Source organism: Ooceraea biroi, chromosome 2 (assembly GCF_003672135.1).
Source record: "Ooceraea biroi isolate clonal line C1 chromosome 2, Obir_v5.4, whole genome shotgun sequence".
Classification (NCBI taxonomy): Eukaryota; Metazoa; Arthropoda; class Insecta; order Hymenoptera; family Formicidae; genus Ooceraea; species Ooceraea biroi.
In genome coordinates, this window is record NC_039507.1 from 4,995,808 (window position 1) to 5,017,408 (window position 21,601).

Below are 21,601 nucleotides of genomic sequence, written 5' to 3' on the forward strand. Positions count from 1 at the left end.
TGCGGATTTTGAGCCACCATTGTGAGAACTCTAATTTCATTCCCTTCATTAGTTTTTCGCTTTTCACGCTCACTTTTACGTGTATTTAAGCTACCGGTTTGTCTAAGTTTATCACACACATTTTTAAATGTTCGACGCGAAGGCTGAGTGCGATTAGGATATCGTTCAGCGTATAAATTTTGTGCTCTCACTGAATTTTTTTGACATTCTCCATAAATGAGATCATTCTCCATCATGTCGACTTGTTCTTCAAATGAATACATCTTGCACGATTGACTTATCTATCGATACTATTTTTTATGTTTATCTTATCCTGTGAACTTATTAAGATGGCCTTCAAAGGGTCTTTGTTTTCATTGAAATAAGTTTACGTCACTATTTATTTTCATCGATGTATCCGTTTGAAGAACAAGTTGATCCTCATTTATGAGGAATGTCAAAATCAAAACATTCCGACAAAACATACTAATAAAGCGTCATTTCGTACATCTTTTAAACGTAAATTTCATTTAATATAAAAATGTATTTTTTATCGTTTTCATTTACATTTAATTTTGTTCAATAATTTTGTGTCATGAGTTCCGTACTTGTTTTAAGCTCCTCTATAAAATTATGGAAAAAAACATACCGAACCTATTAAAAAAAATGAAGGTGGCCTTGATATTTTCGAAGCGCCTCCACCAGGACAAAAATTATTATCGCCATATGTTAGCCCCCTTCGTAGCGTATAATTTTGATTACATAAATTTTCCTCTGGACCTTATAAATTAGAAGATATTTAAGGTGGTAATAGTTATTGCCCCACCCTGTATATAAACCGATATATTAATTACTCATGTCTTTGAGCAAAAATATTATTCGTAATACTTATAAAATCATCAGACAAAACATCTCTGAGAAGATACAACAGTAAAATAATTTATAAGTCCAAAAACCAAGAATTAAAGTTGGTATTTTAAAAATATTTTCGATAAGAAATGAAAGATTTCACAAGTCACGGTAAGTGTGTAAACATGTAAAACGATACGAAGCGTGAAGCTGTGGATTTCGGTTGTAAGTAAGATTAAGTGACGTCAAGTATGATATATGCCAGGGTTTAGACCTTCTAGGAGAATCCATATAAGAATTTGGCGATTTTCTGCACCCCTCAAACCGCGCGCGGTCTCTCTTCCGCTTCAGCCGAAGACGGTAGCTCATATTTCATAGCTCAATTTTTGCTTACATCAAAAAGCATATTAGAGACACGCGTACTTACTGGGGACGACAATCTTACTATAAGCTAACAATTCTTGTGAAAATTTTCTTAATGATATTTCTGTAAAGTATCATCATGTTTACATTACAATCATTAATTATTTATTATTGATTAATATTATACAAGCGTTTTCACAAATCAATTTGTATAGATTATTTTATTTACTTAAATTTAAATTTTTTATATACATTGTTATTAAATAAATTAGTAATATATTTTAATACAATTATATTAATGTGGTCTGTGTCATATTATATTTAACATATGATCAAAATAATCTCGTTTTTAACGTTATTTTATAATCTCTAAATTATTTTATTATTTTTATTACAATTTATAACAATTTATTAGAATATGTAGAATGTTTCTTTCTCAAAACTCGTTTTATATTTTTTTATTTACCATATTTTATATTCTTGCGTATTTTATAACATTATAATACGTCAGAGGTATTATTAATGCACGAAAATAATTACGGAAAATAATTACACGTTTTTCGCTATTTTAGCTCTACATAAAATATTTTTTACCTCCTGTTTCTATTCTAACTTAACTGCATATTCTATTAACTTAACACGACTTAACGTCTACAACCATTTTATTCCGTTTCATTTCATCTCGTTGACATTATTTTATTCTTCATAGCCGCTTAATACAATTTGCTGAACTAACAGCTTCAGGGAACGTCCATTTTGATCTCAGAGACGCTATTAACCGCCCAAACCTACAACAAAATGAACTATTCTAGTCTTCTAATCTCAAGAATAATATTTTTTATTTTAGTAACCAATATTCCTCTCATTCTCAAAGTTTATCATTCTATTTTGTTTCTAAAACTTACTCAATGAGGGAAGAAACAAAAATGAACACATCATATTTATCTCTCTTTAAAATCTTTCTTGCTGATAAAATGTATATTTTTATACACAATGCAATTTATCGTAAATTTATTATAATTTATATTGTCGATTATTGTATGTCGAAAACTTGTACAAAAAGTGCAAATATTAAACTTGCTGATATCAATATTGCCTAATTTGCTTGTGCTCATACTATTGCATCATGTTTCATTTTATTGAAGTCAAAGTCTACTAAGAGCAATTAACAAAGTAGCTCTCTGAAAGCGTCCATTCGGAAGAGCCTTGAGAGCTTACTGCGAACGGAATTTCGTTGAACGCATAACGTAGCCAAGGATAAAACCTTATTGTGAAAGTAATTAAAATTTTATTAGGTAATTCTGTATTTACGGAAAAAGTGCTTTCTTTTTTGGACGTAGCAAGATGGAGATAAAAGTAATTCGCCCTCGATAATTCTAGTTCGCCCTTCTTCTACTACTTCTATCCATTTTTCTTGGACGAGCGAGCAATTAAAATTTGACATGGGGAATTGATCGTCGAATAATCACGAGCAAAAGCACCAGCCTCGTGCTCGCTGTTGCAATACATCTTATAAACGCTTCTCGCAAAGGCCACTCTGAAACGTTATCATGAATGTGGCGCTGATGCATTTCTCTCTTTATGCCAGGCAGAGAGATCTGAGTTAATACAATAAGTGACACAATGTGAAAACGGGACCGCAGCTCCATTCCAGCTTACTATTACCGTTCTCAAAATTCCATATGAATTTCCATAGTAATTGTTACACCAGAAATGGACGTATCGCCGCCAGTTATATGGGTTTAGCTATGCGTTTCTGATATATAATACATATTCTGATATTCATATTCCATGTAATGCAAATTCGCGGTATCACCCTCACACGCGTGCATATTAATACCAAGCAGGATTCCTGCACTGTTACTTAGTTGCTGGCATAATTGATCTCCTATGAGACGATGCGTAACACGCTGTCACCATTATTTGCTCAATTACCGCATGATTAAATTTAACGCCCTTCCGTGTCCAAATTGCATTTGCGCGACCTATTTCTCTGAAACAGCGGTTGCTCAATCTTTTTTATCACGATGTCCTTTCTGTATAAACGCGTCGCCGTGACGTTAATGTAAATGCACTCGATTATCAAGCTGGTGCTTTTATCTAACTTTATGGTGCACACAATTTAGAAAACAAAGCATACATTTATATTATCCTTCTCAGGATAATAAGGTGGTCTCTTGAGAAATGTATATGTACATGTATGTGTGTGTATGTGTGTGTGTGTATGCTATTTTGGAAAGAAAATTACTGATTTATTATATAGATTTATTTATAATATTTATCAAGTTTTTACAAATATCATTCGTTTAATTCTAACTATCTTTCACTAATGTTTGATTATCGAATTTCGAACATCCACCAATAAATTCAGCTCAGAGATCGAAGAGATAAATGTGTGGCACAGTAACGTCTTTTGATCTCACATAACTTTGCCGCAAGTTGCATAAACCACGTAGCCACAAATCTCGCGAGGTGCATGTTCGCAAGTGTGTACGTTTCATTCTAAGTTCGACATCCCCCGCGCCAGAATTCAGCCAGCGCGCACTAAAGTTTACCGCTCCATATACTCCACACATATATACAATCAGCGTTATTCGCTCAATTATCACGCGATTAAACGCATTTGTAATTCTCTTTGCACGAAAATATATAATGTAGCCGCTTCTTTCCCATGTATGTGTACGTGTATATGGTTAATGGATAAATCGAAGGTAGAAAAACGAGAGGAGGGTCTAGAAACAAGCAGGGTACATTTCCGGTGTTTAGGAAGCAAAGCTACCACATAGCGTGACTCGAACACATGCATGTTTCATAGAACGTACACGTATATACTTCTATGTGGGGCGGGAAATGTTGTACGGTGACGCTGATGTTACTTTGGTCAATGCTGGTTTTTATGATTCCAGGACTTTGTTACGGGGCTGAGTATACTGTCTCGTGGCTCGATAGACGAAAAACTACGTTGGACATTTTCTCTCTACGACATCAACGGGGACGGCTGCATCACGAGGGAGGAGATGACGGACATTGTGACTGCCGTGTACGAGCTGATGGGCAAATTCGCTGATCCGAACTTGGATCATGAAGGCGTACGTGAGAAGGTGGATCGCATGTTTCAGGTAAGAAAGTGAAATGAAGATCTCGAAATCGTACGTATCAGAGAAATGTTGAAAATACTCGCGGCTTTTATTATAAAATATTATTTTGTAATATTTTATTATAAAACTGATATATGACAATGTTGTGCCGTCTTAAGTATGTGTTTAGTTTGATTTAATCTTTTCAATTAATTTCAGTCTTTAAACAACTATTCCGAGTAAAAATATGATTTACTTAACTAACAATTAATTTGTAAGTTAATTTTAACTTATAAATTTATCTTATAACGAAGAACATACAATAAATATAATTGAATTAAGAATGTTAATTAAATAGAGCTTTAATCAAGTATAAGATTCTAAATTAATGAGTTTTGCGCACTTCCGAGCGTGCGATGTCTGTCGATAATTCGTTCACTTTAACGAAAAGAAACGAGCGTCTGCGGAGAATGTATCCGCGAGACAGGAACGAGCCTTTCTTTTTAGCAGCTGTCACATTGTTAGCTACGGATGACAATGCCCGCAGTGAGCTCGTTCTCTTCACCTATCTCCGTCACCGCAGGCGAAAAAGGGAGCAATCCGCGTTTTACAGAGACAATTTACTCAGATGACGTGTCTTCCGTACCTACCCGACACGAAGCTGCACGCTTCGTCAATCTTATGAGGAATGCAGTTCAAAGAGTTAGTATTTTTAGGATATGGAGTGCACGTGGCCGCATTAACAATTGAACTGTGAAGAACAGATGTCTCTATAAAATAGCTGCTCTATAAAATTCCCAATAAATATTATATCAGTATTAATAGATATATTTATGTGTATTAATAAATTATTAAAAAATATAGAACATTCGTTTCATCTTTCAAAGTACAGAGATAACATCAGAAATAAAACAGTATAGAACGACTGCATAAGTCGCCTGTGATGCCAGTCTTCTTTAAACAATATACGCAAATGCATATTCACAATTCCACATCACATGGTATCAATGAATGTTCTCTTCGTGTGATCAGCATTCAATTTTCTCAATGACAGACATAGAGTTCTAGGTCGGAAGCTTGTTTCACAATCTATTACCGGCCCGTACATGTTAAGGCGACCTTAGATCCTCATCTTCGATTCCGTCTAACCAGGGTTCGATCCGCTGACGTACTTCCTACGCTCCCGTACATGTTGAAAGGAAACGCAAATTCGACGGCAAAGGCGACGCGACCAGAAAGGGTCTTGTTTAGGGGTGCTGCTTTTGAGACATGCACACTGATACACGTGTGTCAGTCTTGCGGTCGGCGTATATGGTAGTACGAGGGGGATAGGATTAGGACAACACGAGCTTTAACTCGGAACCGCACTATGTATACGCGCGCCTTACGTTCACGTATATGTGCACGAATAGTTTAAATTCTAATTGCCTGTGGTTTCAATTCCTCAAAGGCCCCGAGGGCTTTTCTCAAGGAACGACGTTCCGGCTTCTCAATCTAACTTGCAAGACCCACGCTCCGGCGAACGTTATATAATAAACACGGCACTCAGACTTTAATTACGATCCTCTACCTTCGTGGCGAGCTTCTAAAAAGATCGATTAATATTTTTCCTTGAAGTAGCAAAGCATCTGGTAACAGATTATTTTAAGATATGAAAGAAAGATACCAATACTCTTGACGTATGTGATTGATTGTGATTGATGTGATTGATAACGTAAAAATGTAGAATTGTTATATTCACATATAATTTTCCAGAAGGCATCAAACAAGATTCATCCATTTTACACACACACACACACACACACACACACACACACACACGTGCACGTGCGCACACGCACGCACGTATTATTTTCTATTCAATATTGCTCGAAAAATTACTTTGCCGCTTTATTTTGTAGCTCCATTGAATCAGCGTATCAATCTATTGTTATCGAGTTCCGTATACTAGCGATAGAGACTGCTCGGTTCGTTCGCTGTCCAATTAAATATTATTCCTGAGCAACCGCCGATATTCTGTAGCCAGAGTCCTTTGATTCGATGTAATTCATTAGTCAGTTTGCAATCAACCTCGCCATTCGGTGTAAAGCGAAACGCGCCCGCGAAACTGGAGACCGTCCAAATTTCCACATGCAGATGTTACTTGCGGTTGGACTTTATCGTCATGGTATCAATAGCATCTGTTACGCGAATGATCTGTAGCAATTCCCTGCTGCCGTGTCACTGCCGCACGTGCTGAGAATATCGGTGCTAATACATTGTTACGCCGCACTCGATAATCGATTATGAATGCGCAAATATCAAACACGGGCTCCATTAATACGCACACGTGCGAATAAATTTCTCAGCACAGACAGACACGTAGTACATTACGCGTACATTCATTTTCGTTCGAGTTGCAGTGAACTTGCTTGTTGCGATTTCTCATGGAAATGAGATATCGCGCAACTTAGATGTGCATTTCAGACGTTCCAGGTTTCCTTTTGCAAGCTTCAGTGTGTTTGGATACGTGGACAAATTGATCTGAAACTTTCACGGAGGAGCTCGAAGCAGAATGCAATGCAAGATAAAATGGCTCCTTCAACAGTTCAGACCTCTCTCAAGCATCCTCTTGTTTCGTGCTAGCGACGCGCATATTTCGCAATTTTTATTCCGTCAAAGGAAAAGAAAAGACACTTGCAACAAGAAGTATAATGTGGCAAATCAGAGCACAGTAATGAGGCAGGGGATAGCGATAGAAGATATTGCGTCGCGAATAAAGTACTAACAAGGAAACGTATGCGCGAAATGGAAAAAGTTTTATTTCGCTACGTTATATTTGCAATGTTTACATGAATTTGCAAGCAAGATTGCTCAGGAGATTCACAATCCGGGTTTCAAAAGTAAATCAGAAATGGGAAATGAGTCAGAAAAAGTACATTGCATTTGTAATATTTTTATGTAACCAATCTTGAAATATCGATAATCTTGCAATTTATTTACGAATGTGTATGAATTATTTATAAATTTACTTCATTAAATACTATGTTGACGTTACAATAAGAATGCTTTTTTCTCTTCTTCGTATTATTATCGACATTTATCTATCATGTACTTTAATTTCAATTTTTACTTGCTTGAAATCTCTTTTCCTTCTTGCTTGTTCTCTCGATTTTGTTTACCTTGCACTTATCCACTACTCCTACGAAGCAGTCTTCAATCAAGCCGCGAATACAGAAGAACAAGCGAAGTGAGGATACAGTGTGCATTAATCGAATGGCTTTTCGCAATTACGGCGAGTGACATAGCCGCCTCCTCTAATTATGCTGAGAACCGTGCTCTTGTCATGTAATGACCTAATGAGAGCGCTAAAATTAACGTCGCGTCACATAGATCTCATATAACTCGTTGCATCCTTAATTACTCCTTAATTACCCGTAACTGTAATAGCTTATCCCTATGGATCAAAGCGAGTTATCTTTTATATCTGAAATTAAGAAGACAAAGAATATCTCCTGCAGAATTCATTACAGCTTTTTAAGTCGCACGAGATACGCAATAATTTTAAATGTTCTCGTTACAAATATCAGTTTACACGAAGCAAACTTTAATGAAGTTTCTGCGCGGTCTTCCGCAGTACCGAATAATTAATGTTTATTAATTATACTTCCGGCACATCAAACAAAAATGTACAATACGTCTGCTTTTTTGATCTTCCAACTTCGCGACATTTCTTCAGTATGACGATAAAGCACTATTAAAGTTAATCCCAAACAATGAATACAAGCCACGAATGAAAAATGGACCGGTGGACACTTTATAAACTCGTAACCGCGACACAATGGCTTACGAAGATTCTCAGCGTGCTTGTAGAAAAGCGATGAGAGAAAAGCTCCTTTCACGGTTTTGTGCTACACCTCATCAATATTCTTCTTGTATAACTTTTTAAAATCTAGCGAGCATAAATTAAGCGTGCAATTATATGAAAGGTCTGAATCTGATGACTCGACTACTTATGCATTTCTCTGAATATTTAATTTCTAAAAAATTTTCTTTTTCATATCTCTATTGCGTAATATAATAAAACAACTTTATAAATGACAAAAGATTATTATAGAATGTGAGAAAATTATTTATTTTATATAATTCATACAATAATTTATCATATAGTAATACACACACAAGAAAAATATCAATTAATTTAATTAAAATATAAATAGAGGAAAGAGAAGATAGAGAAAGAGAAAAAGGGAAAAAGAAAGAAAGAAAAGCATTAAATAATTAATTAATGCATAAAATTAGTTAATTATATAATTGTCAGATTGAAATATTTCCTAATCCCTCAATTTTTTATAAGCTTATCAATTCTTAATTGTTTCATTTTTATCCGTACGTATTATTCCTTACTCATATCATAATAAAATATCAATAGCAAATTACTATTACTCCATTTTTCGCTACACCTCTTTTTTACGCGCATGCTTTCGCTTCGATTAAATCGGTGCTAACTAATTACGAGAAAAGAAGAGGTAATGAGTGTGGAATACCTGTATCCGTATAGCACTAATTAAAAACAAGTCTTATTCGAGCTCCGTTTGCTCCAAATCACGATTAAATCCGTCCTATTGTTTCTGGAAACTGCGCGCTCACTTCGCCAGCACTTTTCATTCTACGAAAATAGGCTGTCCTGTCAATTTTTGATGATAGGATCGAATCATTCTCGTATTATGTGACGCGCGAACAAGAGAACGCGATGTGGCGATTCATAATGCGGAATCTATCATTATAAATAATTGTTAGCCTAATTACAAAGGGTAAAAGTTCGAATAAATAATGAAACATTTAAAACTTTTACGAACGGAGAATCGTAGTCTGTTCGTAACTTGTTTAGAAAACTATTTTTATTAATATAATTCTATTTCTATAATGACCTATAGTGACTTCTATTTCTATAATGACCTGTAGTGACTTGTACACATGACATTATAATGCAGTATCTTTCTTTAAAATGAAGGTTCTCGATTAAACTTAATTTAAGTACTTGTGATGTGCAAAACGACGTATTGCACTGTTAATTCTTTCAGAATTCTATATATCACTTCTGGTAATGATCGTTGGCTGTGATATAATTGCGCGTACAAGGCTATGATAATGCGTCGCAGCTTGTAGTGAACCGTGATGCCAATTAATCTCATCCAACGGTACACGACACAGATCCCACTCCTCTATATACACCGACAAGCTTTATGTCTCGCGGTGCGAGATCAGTAATAATTTTGCAGTTCGCACCTGTCGATGGCCTATTTATCACCACGCAATCTAAAATCTCGTACACGCTTGCAACATCACGTGAAATGCTAGTCCCGACTTTCGATCGTTTTTGTTCCATAAATTAACTCGATCCGATAGGTCGACACGAATCATGAATAATTAACGCCCGATAGCGATTGCACTTTTTGTTGATTTGTAGATTTTGAATAGATGAGCGGAGGCCGCGATATATCCTGATGAAATTACATATTTATTCGTACAATTAAGGGGGGAGGGTCAAGTAAACGGCAGTTTTTTCCCGAATTTTTTTTAAACAGATGGAAAGAGTTATTAAATCGGAACAAAGTACATCATAATATTCATGATTTAAGGTATATTATAAAATTTTTTTATGTCGAAAAAGTTCAAAATGGCGGCGCAGCAGCTGCTTGAAGTCGGCTCCTCGGATTTGCGCCGTGCACCGCTCAGGTCGCTCTAATTAACTGAAAGCAAAAAACTAAAGTTTTTTTGTTAAAATGTGTTCATATGCTTTGCATGAACCTAAATTTAACAAAAAACATCGAAAATTAAAAATTCAGGACCATTTTGAAAAAAAAGTACTTTTTTCTTTATAAATAAATGGCAAAAAACAATGTTTATTATTAATTTTTTAATGAACCTTTAGGTTCATGCAAAGGCCAATAAGTTAAAGAATATATGTGCCAAAGCTCGTTACGATCGGTTAAAAATTGTAGGTGCTACAGTGTACGGCGCGCGAAATTTTACGTTTTGAGAAAAACGCGTTAAAGTTTTCGATAGAGAAAAGTTGTGTTAAGGGGATTTACGGCTAATGTAAGCTTAGTCTGCGATGCCAGGGCCGTATAATAAGCCTTTCTCCTCTGCAAACTCATCCATTTTAGCCACTAGTTCCTGTTTTCGAGCTGTTCTGGCCTCTTTTGATGTGCTTTGGGTGCGGCGGTCCTGCCTGTCCACGCGGTGTTTGTCGTACTCGTCAGCGAATTGTTTGCAATGCGGACCGATTTGCAGTTGCATATTATTCATAACTTCTAAAGTGAATGTATAGCCATCGTTGAACATGCCTCCGGCCAAATAAGTAGCAATTTGTATAATTTTCGAGCCGCAGTTTAGATTTTTCGAAAACAGCCGTTGCACGAGCACAAATTATTGCTTTCCCTCGTCAGTAGTGCCATTTAGTTTCAAAATAGCAAAAACAGCAAGTCTATTTGGCCAAGGGACCGAAAGGTAAATCGTTCACGCGCGCGGTCGTATACCTGCGCTCGGCGTCGTTCAGAACACGTCACTTTAATGACTCCGTAGGGACACTTAGACTTCGAATTTCGACTCGCGACTTTGGGAACACATTCTCCAGATGTTACATGCATTTTCTAAGCAATAAAAAAAATGACCGTTTACTTGACCCTCCCCCCTTAACTACGACCAATTGTGTTAACGGTAAACTAAATATGACGGGACTGTTTCCGACAAATTTTGAATTTCCAATTATTAATCTTCATACGATCGAATTAGATAATGCCAAACTGATCAGTTGTGCACTAGTTATATTGGGTCAGTCAAAAAGTTCGGTTCAATTTTCAATAGCTGACAATAATGTCTAATCATAGACAACGATGGTGATTACTTGATTAAAGAATAATTTCTTTCTACTGAATGCAGTAAAGTAAAATTTGAGGCAGAAGTCGAACCGAATGTTTTCATTGATCCAATACACCCCAAGAAGAAGCCAGAATATATTAGAATGGATAACATAGATTGAGATTCATGTTGGCGTAAGGGAAATAGATTTCCTGTAGCCAACCCATGGTTTTTGATCAGTTCTACTTTAAGTAACGCGTACGTGTACATCGACGTGTACCACGCAGAAACGCGGAAGTGTGAGAGGGTGTCTACGTGCTTCCCCTATCCCCGTAGCATTACCGTCTTAGCATGTACGTCAGCGGTGGTCTTCTAATCTAGGTCAACATGGCGCTTTTTCCCGTGAATTTAAGCTTCATAGTAATTTCATTCATCCACGGTTGTTCATTCAATCAAGTTTGAGTTACGTGATATATCAGGTTCCGTGATATATCCGCGAGCAATCCTGACGCGGAATAAAGAGAGATTTGCGCGCGAATGCGGACAGCGGATTTTGGTATACATGTTCCCACAGAAAGTTTAATACCATTTTAATATTTTACATAATACCAACTTCTGGACGCTTCATTATAATTACACGGTATTAGTTGAATATTAAAGTAGTTTATAATTGCACATCAGCACAATGAGATTTTATATTATCATCCTCATAAATACATTGTAACTTGTCGTAACGTGTAATAAAAAGATATTAGCAATGGATTAGTCATTTAAGTTTTGTATAAAAATTAGAGTGTTTTTATATTGTTGATATATGATTTTCTATATGTATTAATTGAAAATTTAATCATTAAAAATTTTATAATACTATTTTAATATTAGTTAATTAAATCGTTGGATATATTGATCATTTCTCTAGAGTCTCTTAATACGTGCAATAAATAAAAATATTTAGTACTTGTAATTAAACAGTTATGAATTCTTAACAATACTCGAGAATAAAATTGTTATTATGATCGCTGAATATTCAGTAGAAATAGAATATAACGAGCAACCTTGTAGATAAATGGGCTTTACTTGTTTCAGAAAATGGACGGCAACAGAGACGGCGTGGTAACGCTGTCCGAGTTTTTGGAGGCTTGTCGGGCAGATCCGGACATCTCGACCAGCATGGCAGCTCTGGACACTGCCTTCTGACACTCACAGCGTCCGCGATACACACCATGGACCTGAAGGGATCACTCGATTAGGAAGTAAATCGCTCAATGTTGTACCTTATCTCCCTGGACCAGAGGAAAGCAATTCCTCAAGGTGTGTCCCGTCGTCTTGGAGCGACTGATATGCGATTTTTCAAAATCGATTGTTTTGAGAGACGATATTGCGTCACTTTCCGTGTACCAGCTCAACAAAATGCACTCAGTGGAATTTCTAGATTTGCAAGGAAAGAGTTGCTCTCGAAAAAAAGAAGAAGAGAATATAAATAAGTGGAATGTTTCACCTTTTGAGATTTGCGATACTGGATATAAAGGGAAGCAACAAAAGTGACTGCTTTGTGATAGGAGTGGAAGCTACGCGAGTATTTAATCAGCATGCTGCCTGACGGATAAGATTATTTGTACGATTACACGTCAGAATCCGCAAATATATAAATGTAAGAAAATAAATGGAGTAGCAGAGAGATTCGAGAGACGAAGCAATGAGCAAGTTGTATAACAACAACAGTGAAATAATTTTGGTATTTTGCTTAGAACTTGTTTAAGAAATGGGAAGAAGTAATATGCAAATCGCATAATATCTTTTACAAAGAGAATATATGCAACGGGCAATCCCAAGACCTGTCAAGTGTCGGTAAAGCGGTAATGATTTCGTAAGGTTTTAGTATTAGTCAGTACGCGAAATGGTTAGCGAATAAATGAGAGTTAGAAACGGATCTTTATATCGAAGTGAACATTGTATTCTCATAAATCGTAAAATATGAAGGATCTGGAGATGTATTGTTAAGATTTATGCACGACATTATTCGTATCGTTTTTACTTACTTAATTTAATTACATAATTTTTTTATAATTAAAAATAATCTCAATTCAGAGATGTTATCATTAATATTTTCACATGTTCTGTTCTTCATAAATTATATAGACAAGCTACACAAAAATATTTTGTATAACGATGACACGTTAAATTGCGTAAATATTTGTACATTCGGGAATTAAACTTTCCGTACTGTTAATACTACGTTGCTCATACATGTTTTTTTTATATACCTTAACTGAAGGATACATGTTGCTCTTTGTTAATTAGTTAAACGCTATGTTCTACACTTTACATGTTATAAGTTGACAAAAGCACATGATTAGTCCAATATACGTTTATTACACTTGTTGCTCCTATAATTTATAATAATATCATGCGAGTTCGCGTGCATACTGAATTACAAGACAAAGAATAAAGTTAAATGCGAGAACGAGTGTCGACTCACGAATGAAAGATACAAAGTTTATCGTGAATCCCGTCGTACAGCTGGACATGTCAAGCGGGATTTGTTGTTTCTAGTGCGTAAGAGAGCATGTAGATGGTAAGCGATATCAAAATATTTATTTTTGTGACAGGTAAGCATATTATCGTTGTAAGATTCTAGATTGTAAAGACTGCGTGCTGCTAAAGAGAGAGAGAAAGAGAGAGAACCGAGTTGGATCAACTGACGTTAATAGATGAGAAAGGAATATTTGGACAGAAGGAAGGGAGACTTTCTCTATCGATCTGGCATTCGAGTGATCCGTTACCAAATATACGCGAAGTGTACATTTTATTATAATTATCCAACGAGTCGTGGAGACTGGACCAAAGCTTCCGCGATGGGTGAAGAAGATTTACTTGAGCGAAATATATATTTAATCATTTTCCATCACTGCCTACTTCTGGTTAACTATAAATAAGGAGGAGCAAACAAGGGATGAAGAACGGGATGAAAATCTCCGTTACATCGAGACTGGGGGAGTCCGATCGGAAATGTTTCATCGGGGAGAAGGCGACAAATGAGATTCATTTATTTAGGAATTTACGAATTTCAAGTATCCTTTCGTTACGTGTACGTTTTTTGTAAAATACTTGAGATACATAGCGAATCGCGAACCGATATTTGAATATACTTCCGACTTGATAGAGCGTGGTAGGATACGGTTAATTTCTTCTGCAATGGCAAAATTGACACAACTCCAGCTCACGCGGCACATCAATACGTCGAACGTGTTCGTGTTGGCACGCAGGAATGGACACGAAATAAAAAGCCAGCAAAGAAACGAAGAGATAAGTTGCGCGCGATTACAGGCGTAAGGATTTCTTCGATTTTTAGCAGCGCCTATACCTATAGAGCATAAGACTTACGTGTAAATTGAGATAAACATCGAATGTTGTCTCATATCAACTCGATCACTACCGCATGTCTTTGAAGTTACGTAAGTAAGTGTGTAAAAAGACAAAAACGGGGTAAACTGTGTCCTCTAGATACTTTTAAACTCGATCGGACGTTAGTTTTAGAGAAGGGGTGAGAAAAAAAACAAGGTACTTTTTTACCCCACCATGGTCAAATCAGAAATAAGCTAGGTCTAATACGTTGTGAGCTTTTTTATGCGCCGCCAATTAGTTTTAGAATAATCTCATTATATTTTAAATCGCGAGACTAGACTGACGATAACCGAAGTATTACTAAGTTCGCGCGGGGGAGGGGGGGGGTGTATAAAAAGAGAGCACGCACAGGATAGTAATTAATGAGGAAACGGGAAGCTGTAATGTTTCTTATTTTGTAACGTCCTCCTACTGTGCTTAATCCACCCTACCTTAACTATACCCGCATATGTGTTATACGCTTACACTTTCCTCTGCTGAAAACTTGCAATTGATTTTTCTCAATATTCTTGCTACTTCTTCTTCTTCATTGCCACTGAACGTGTGAAGCCGTTTCCGCTAAAGTACGACAAAATCGTTTAATCTCTAGTATCGTTCCGGAACGTCAGACTGCATGCTACTTTCTTTCGCAAACATCGAATTAATTGAAGAAAATTTTGTAAAATTTTAGTAACGTAAGTTCGATCAAGATTTGTTATAAAGCAGCAAAAAGTTTGATTCTGTTTCAAATTTTACTGTTACAAATTATTTTTCACATCAACGATAAAACGAGATAATAGATAAGAAAACGAGTTACTCTTGACAATGATTTAAAGTAATATAAGAATATATTACGTATATGTAATAATTATCAACCAGAAGAGAGAATAATATGCAGTATTAATATAGTAAATAATTTCAAATAATGTTAGCTTCTATCTAATTTTGCAATTATGCTGATCTATAAGCTGTACGATCATACTGCTTTGTTAAATATTGATAGTTTTTACATTATTGGACAATAAAATATTTCATTATAACGCGATCAGAGCGCTAGGCAAAAAAGATATACAAATAGTAGTATCGTTTGTAACGAAAAACATAATATTAAGGTAATTTTTCTCTTTATTTTTCAGGATATTTCTCAAAACATGCTACTTGAAAGTAAACCAATTATCATATGTCATATGTCAAACATAATTGTTTAAAATTAAATATGAGATTCATTTCTTATCTATAGTTACTAGAATACGAGATGATTATTGGGTTTTGACTACTCAGGTAGAAATCGATAAGTATTTTTTTGACTATGAATGCTGCAAACTGTTACTATGTACTATCAAACACTGTTTAGATAAATTATTACATATGCTTTCGCCGTTTTCTTTATGTAGTTAAGAAGAAGGATTATATATTTCAATTCTTTTGCATAATGCGCGAAGTTTTACTATATTTTCTCTTAGATTCTTTCATTCTTATTGCAGCATGATAGCTACTTTACATTATCTGTAACCGTGAGTAGATGTTACAGTGTACATGTTCCCTTTTCGTTGTCTAGCTTTCGGCAAAAATTTACATATGTGTTAGAAATGAATATATACTATAAATCGATACTTAAACTCGTATTAATCGAATGAGCTTTCTCTAACTCGCAATAAATTGCAAACTATATCAAGTTAAGTAAACTTGAAGAGAATCTTTGCATATGTTCCTGATCATTAAGACGCTAAAATATTTTCCCGTCTGTTTGTTACAATTTGTTGTAACAAACGGTTCAATATTTTTTACAGTATTTGAAAAAGAATTTGGAAGAGAAAGTAAACAAATTGAATTAATTAATGTACTCAATATCGATATCTATGCGAAATCAAATAATCTTTTACCGTCTTTTGCAATTGAAAAAATTCTATATAACTTAACGCGGCTATCATATGTACGCAATGGGCAGATATTCGGTAGCATTGTCTTTAATTGAATTTATATCATGCGATTTATAACAAAACTATAAGAGAGAAAGGAATAAAAATGGTAGAATAAGGCATCTTACTTGATCAACTCCACCACATGGATGCTATTCATGCGTAGCTAGTTCGGCTGCGAGGTCACACAGCTGCAAATACTACTATCTTGACCCTCTTAACGTAGAGACATTGTACTCGAATAAGATTCAAGGATCTATCTATCAAAATCTATCTTTTCTCTGTAGATAGTTGAGTCTTCACCGAGAACATGTTCGGTGGTATCTATTAGACATTATAGCTGCTGGACAGAGAAAATGTAATGTAATTTGATCCGTGAAAGTGATGTAAAAATGCAAATAATGGCAGCAAGCAGAAATGTAACATTCGTTGTTCACAAGAAAGAAAGAGAAAGTGAGAAAGAAAGAGAGGAAGGAAGGAAAGAAATATTTAAGAAGAATTATATTAGATAGGATAATGAAGAAAAAGATTATGGTCGGGCTACACGCGTACTAGCTGACAGATGGTCCAATCATAGACTATATATATTCATAATGGGGAAAATAAACGAGAACTTAAAAGAATAGCCTAACTGTGAAACACGAGGCCTGAGGAACGGTGTGCGGAAAACCGTGATTATTTATAAAGTGTTGTTATAGACAAAGGACACATTTGCATAGTCGCATAAAATTAATGAGGCAAAGAATTTCAACCATTTCATTAAAATTTAATCTGTGTGCGTATACGTGTACGTATACCATCATGAACATTCTTTGGATTTTGTGCCGTCTGGAATGCAAATCAATAACGAGCAAAAATTTTCTAAAACTATCATATTGATGTAATGGAAGAGAAACAATTAACATACGTAGTGTACTTTAAAAAAAGAGTAACTTTGGATCCACACAGTCGCTTTGTAAGACAGTTGATCGTTTGTTATTAATTAACATTCTGAAAAAATCAATCAGAAAATATCAATCGACTGTCTGAGAGCATCTCTGCTTATCCGAAGCCATTCCTATTGCTATTCAATATATTATATAACGAACTGTATGATGCCATGGTAATGCGCTGCAAAAATGTGTCACGCAGTTTCTCAGGTGTCCTGTATTAAACACAACAAAGTTGAACAGAAATTATTATATATGATGTTAAAATATGGAGGATTTTAAACAGAGATTAAAAAGAGAAAATACACAGCAGGGAGCGGGGGTAAAGAATATTCATATATTTTCAGTGTAAATGAAGTATGTGTATATACTTGTGGTAAAATCACGTATCTTATAGCTTTAATGACTCGCTGACGCCCAAGTGGAAGCAATCCTCTTTGGTAGCGATATATCGAGATTTTCGAGGTCGCGATCAACGACATCCCGCGATAGCAGGAAGCTGCATAGAGAGCCAGTAATTTAATGTGTTCTGTTAACAAAGATGATATGTTTCCACTCGAGGAAGAGCACGTAAAGGAGTAATCGTTTGGATGTTGATTGTTAAATGTTAGGATAGCTAGATACGACGTTATGTCCTTTCCAAGCAACTACATGTTGAGACTCGAGAGTCCTCTTCATTGCGTATGATTTGCATTTTGTCGTTTGACCGTTTTCCATCCTCATATATGTATAATTGGCATTGCACATTATTACTGTTTCGTTGAATTTCGATTGTCAACATGAATCTCCCATTTGTTATGTATTGTATTACAAAATGCTTGTTAAGTAAAATATACGATTTGATTTAACATGGACTTCTTTAGCGTACAAATTTCGAAGAAAAACATAAACGTGACATATTTAATTTGCAGCAATGCAGCCACTGCCGTCGCTCTTTTGCAACGAAAATTTAAAAAATTCTTATTTCGAATATTTCGCCACTGTCTCGAAGAAATGATCTATGAATTCTTCACATTATCGAAAAGGCTCATTTTGAAAATATTTGATGTATACTAAATGTTTATACATTGTCGTTCAAGAATCTTACGTTCTATATCACCTTTATTTATTCCAAATTATTATTTATTGTACTATACTGGAAATATGTAACTATTTTATAAATAAATAGATAACGAATGTGTATGTTGTTTGTTTTACATATTTCACATATATGTATATTGTTTGTAAAATATGCATCTTCGAACCTTCTTCATTGAAAATTTTAATTTTATTCGTTGCGTGAATATTCTTATTTAAAAATATATTTCAAAACTTCTTTTACAAAATATGAAAAAATTGCATATTTGTCGAATATAACGAACATAATGATAAAAAGTTGCACGAAAGAGTGGACGTTTTCTTTTAGAAATTAAAAAATTAAAATAAAATATTCATTCACATCATGTTCATTAAACAGGAAGTTAAAAAAAAAGAATACGAAAGAAATAATTATACAATATGGATATGCTAGGAATATATTTAAAAGTTTATCTTCAATGCAACTATTTGTTAAAATTTTGTAAACATACAATTTTTATCACAAAAGTGCAATGCATAAATCTCTCATTATTTCTGTTCATATCCGTGACGTGCAATCTGCACACGTATGACCACCCTTTACCTGTCACGCCCGCTTTCCGCATTTGTCTTGACAATGCATTTGCACGATGCCAGCTGAGTTCACTATTCATAAAAAATCAATAATTGAAACCGAATTCCAAGTAGCCAAGTGACGTCAGAGGATAACGCAACGACGTCCGTAAGCATTATTTATCACAGAGTGATTTATTACCGGACAGCCTGTATAAAACATTTTTTAAATCAACATTTTATTTTTTTATTTTTAAATGACGCAGAACGATGCATCTTGTGGTTGACAAAACAATGACAGACCGTGGATTAAAGCATTTTATATATGCAAATTTTCAATGTACCTTCAACAGTTCAGTGACTGAAAGTTTCCTGGACACCATCCCCGATATATATGAGAAATTAAATTACAAATTCTGCTTTAGAATCATCAAAAATACTATATCTTCTGTTTTATAATCAACCGTATATAATAACCGTAAAATCAACCGTAAAAATTGTTCTTCCTATTATTGTAACATGTATTTATAGACAAGAGGCCAAAATACATCAACCATGATAGTGATTGACAAGTAAAAACATTGTCTAAAATTCTTTGAATAATTCGCATCATAAGATTGTTTTAATCCTCAATTCGGATTTTCAGTTTTCAGTTTCGCCGCAAGCTGACTGCCTACATAATCCCAGTATCGCCACCTTATGGTATCGTGTTTTGTCGCTAAATCTTTGCACAGCTGAAACATAAATATAACTGAAACGTTATAGATTATCCAGATAATTAAATAATAAAACGGATGAAAATAAATCGAATAACTCCCTTACCTGAGATGCAAAATTGATGTGAAACAAGGAGGTTGGGGTTTCGTTAGACGGATATCTTTCTTGACAAATGTCGATCATACAGGCCAACAAATGATTAGTGCGGCATCCGTTTTTATACATTTCTTCGCATTTTTGTCTTACTTTCTCATTGTGACCTAATCCTTTGCTATCTTGTAACAGTATCCTGATAATAAATTTTTTTTAATTAAATTTTGTTTTATTTAAAAAGAGAAAGTATGATATTTATGTAAGCACTTAACTTTTCATATTATATATTAAATATAATTACCCTCTCAAGTAATTCCAAGCGCTCTCGTTTCCCTTTACTAGTTCTATCTTTTCCAGCGCAAAGTCAATTTCTCTATCTATCACATCTTGCTCAAACTTAGTCGTATTACTTATTACAAAATAACGCTGATTCCAAGCAGAATTGTTACGGACATCTTTGTTTAACAACCGCTCCACGTATTCCAATTCTTTATCATACAGGCTGCATTCATAATAACAAAAAGCTTTTAATATGCATATCAATTATCAAAATCATCAAAAAAATTATATTATACTATAATAATAATTCGTAGTAAAGCTATACTAACTTGAAAGTTTGTATGCACCACTGACGGTGTTGCCAGGCGTGGTAATTCTTGGCATCCTTACACAAAACGGTCTCCACAAATGCCAACTCATCACCAGGATCGTTCAACCACTCGACGATGACTTTCCTGTGATGCCAGACCTGATAATTCTTCGAGTTATACTTTATCATCCGCTCAGTGTACTCCAGCTCCTCAAGCAATTTACTTTTCTGTTCTTTACGAGTTTCAAGTATCTCTCTTCTGTATTGCCATACGGTGTAGTTGGCTGGATTGAGCCACGTACAATCAGCGGTTAGGGCCAGTGCGCGATCCGACTTTTCACCCATCTTCAGAATGGCACGGAAGTAATCATAGGCATCCTTGACTGAAAAAATCAACGTCAATATGAGAGATTAGAATATAATTCGCAGATGATCAAGCTGAAAAAATACGGCGGAATAAGGAATAATAATAATAATAATAGGATAGAATAAGGAAACGACAATTTGTTGGAACAAACTGTTGCAAAATAACAGGTTTAATCATAAAAAAGGATGCGATAAAATGCAGTGCAGCTCTGAGTGTGCCAACGTTCGATCACTTACACTTTACGGAGTATGCTATTGCTACGATAGGATTAGGACCATCATCCTGAGGTAAAGGAGTTACATCTCTCCAATCATCGCGGTCTTGGTACAAGACCCACGGTCTTTTTTCCTGAACGTCGGCGTAATTCGTGTCGTCGTCCGAACTGTCAGACATGTTGTACTTTAATACAGAATTCTACGACTTATTTTTTTCCCTAATCAATTTCAGCTCTTCTCTCTCCTTCCCTCTCTGCTCGCAATTCGCAATCCTGTCGATTCTATACGTTCTATTTGATTCTCATTGAAGAGAGATCCACTTGTTTTCTACGCTATTTACAGGCATTACGAGGCAACACCGCTCACCATTCCACCGCACTCCGAGCGAGCCCTCTACATAACCATGGTGTAGCGTGTAATCAGTAAGCTGACTCAGGACCTAAAAATGTCATGCGTCGCGAATGGTCTGCGCGGATAATCTGGTGACTAGATGCCACCAATCAAATCCAGCTGGAGTGACTGCCAAACTCATGAAAATAAATTACGAAAAAATATTTTAATACATTTTCTTTCCTTTTATTGAGCTGTAACAAAGTAGCGTTACTTTAATGAAATTAAAAAACACAATTAATGCATAAATATGTATTC

The 21,601-nt window shown here is 35.2% G+C and overlaps 2 protein-coding genes across 2 annotated transcripts in view; one reads left to right on the top strand and one right to left on the bottom strand.

Moving 5' to 3' along the window:
- Positions 1 to 18,195, top strand: part of LOC105281703 (Kv channel-interacting protein 4) — a 55,864-nt gene extending 37,669 nt beyond the window's left edge. The window contains exons 5-6 of the mRNA XM_011343122.2: positions 4,098 to 4,310; positions 12,198 to 18,195. Of these exons, the coding sequence (XP_011341424.1) occupies positions 4,098 to 4,310; positions 12,198 to 12,308 (324 nt within the window). The 3' untranslated portion in view covers positions 12,309 to 18,195. The remainder of the gene's footprint in view (positions 1 to 4,097; positions 4,311 to 12,197) is intronic.
- Positions 18,196 to 19,155: 960 nt separating this feature from the next.
- Positions 19,156 to 21,363, bottom strand: LOC105281700 (protein farnesyltransferase/geranylgeranyltransferase type-1 subunit alpha). Its single transcript, XM_011343121.3, has 5 exons — positions 20,975 to 21,363; positions 20,391 to 20,754; positions 20,084 to 20,284; positions 19,795 to 19,978; positions 19,156 to 19,706 (listed from the first exon to the last, which is right to left on the bottom strand). Exons 1-5 carry the CDS (start codon positions 21,129 to 21,131, stop codon positions 19,602 to 19,604), a joined length of 1,011 nt encoding a protein of 336 aa, XP_011341423.1. The 5' UTR covers positions 21,132 to 21,363; the 3' UTR covers positions 19,156 to 19,601.
- Positions 21,364 to 21,601: the final 238 nt, after the last annotated feature.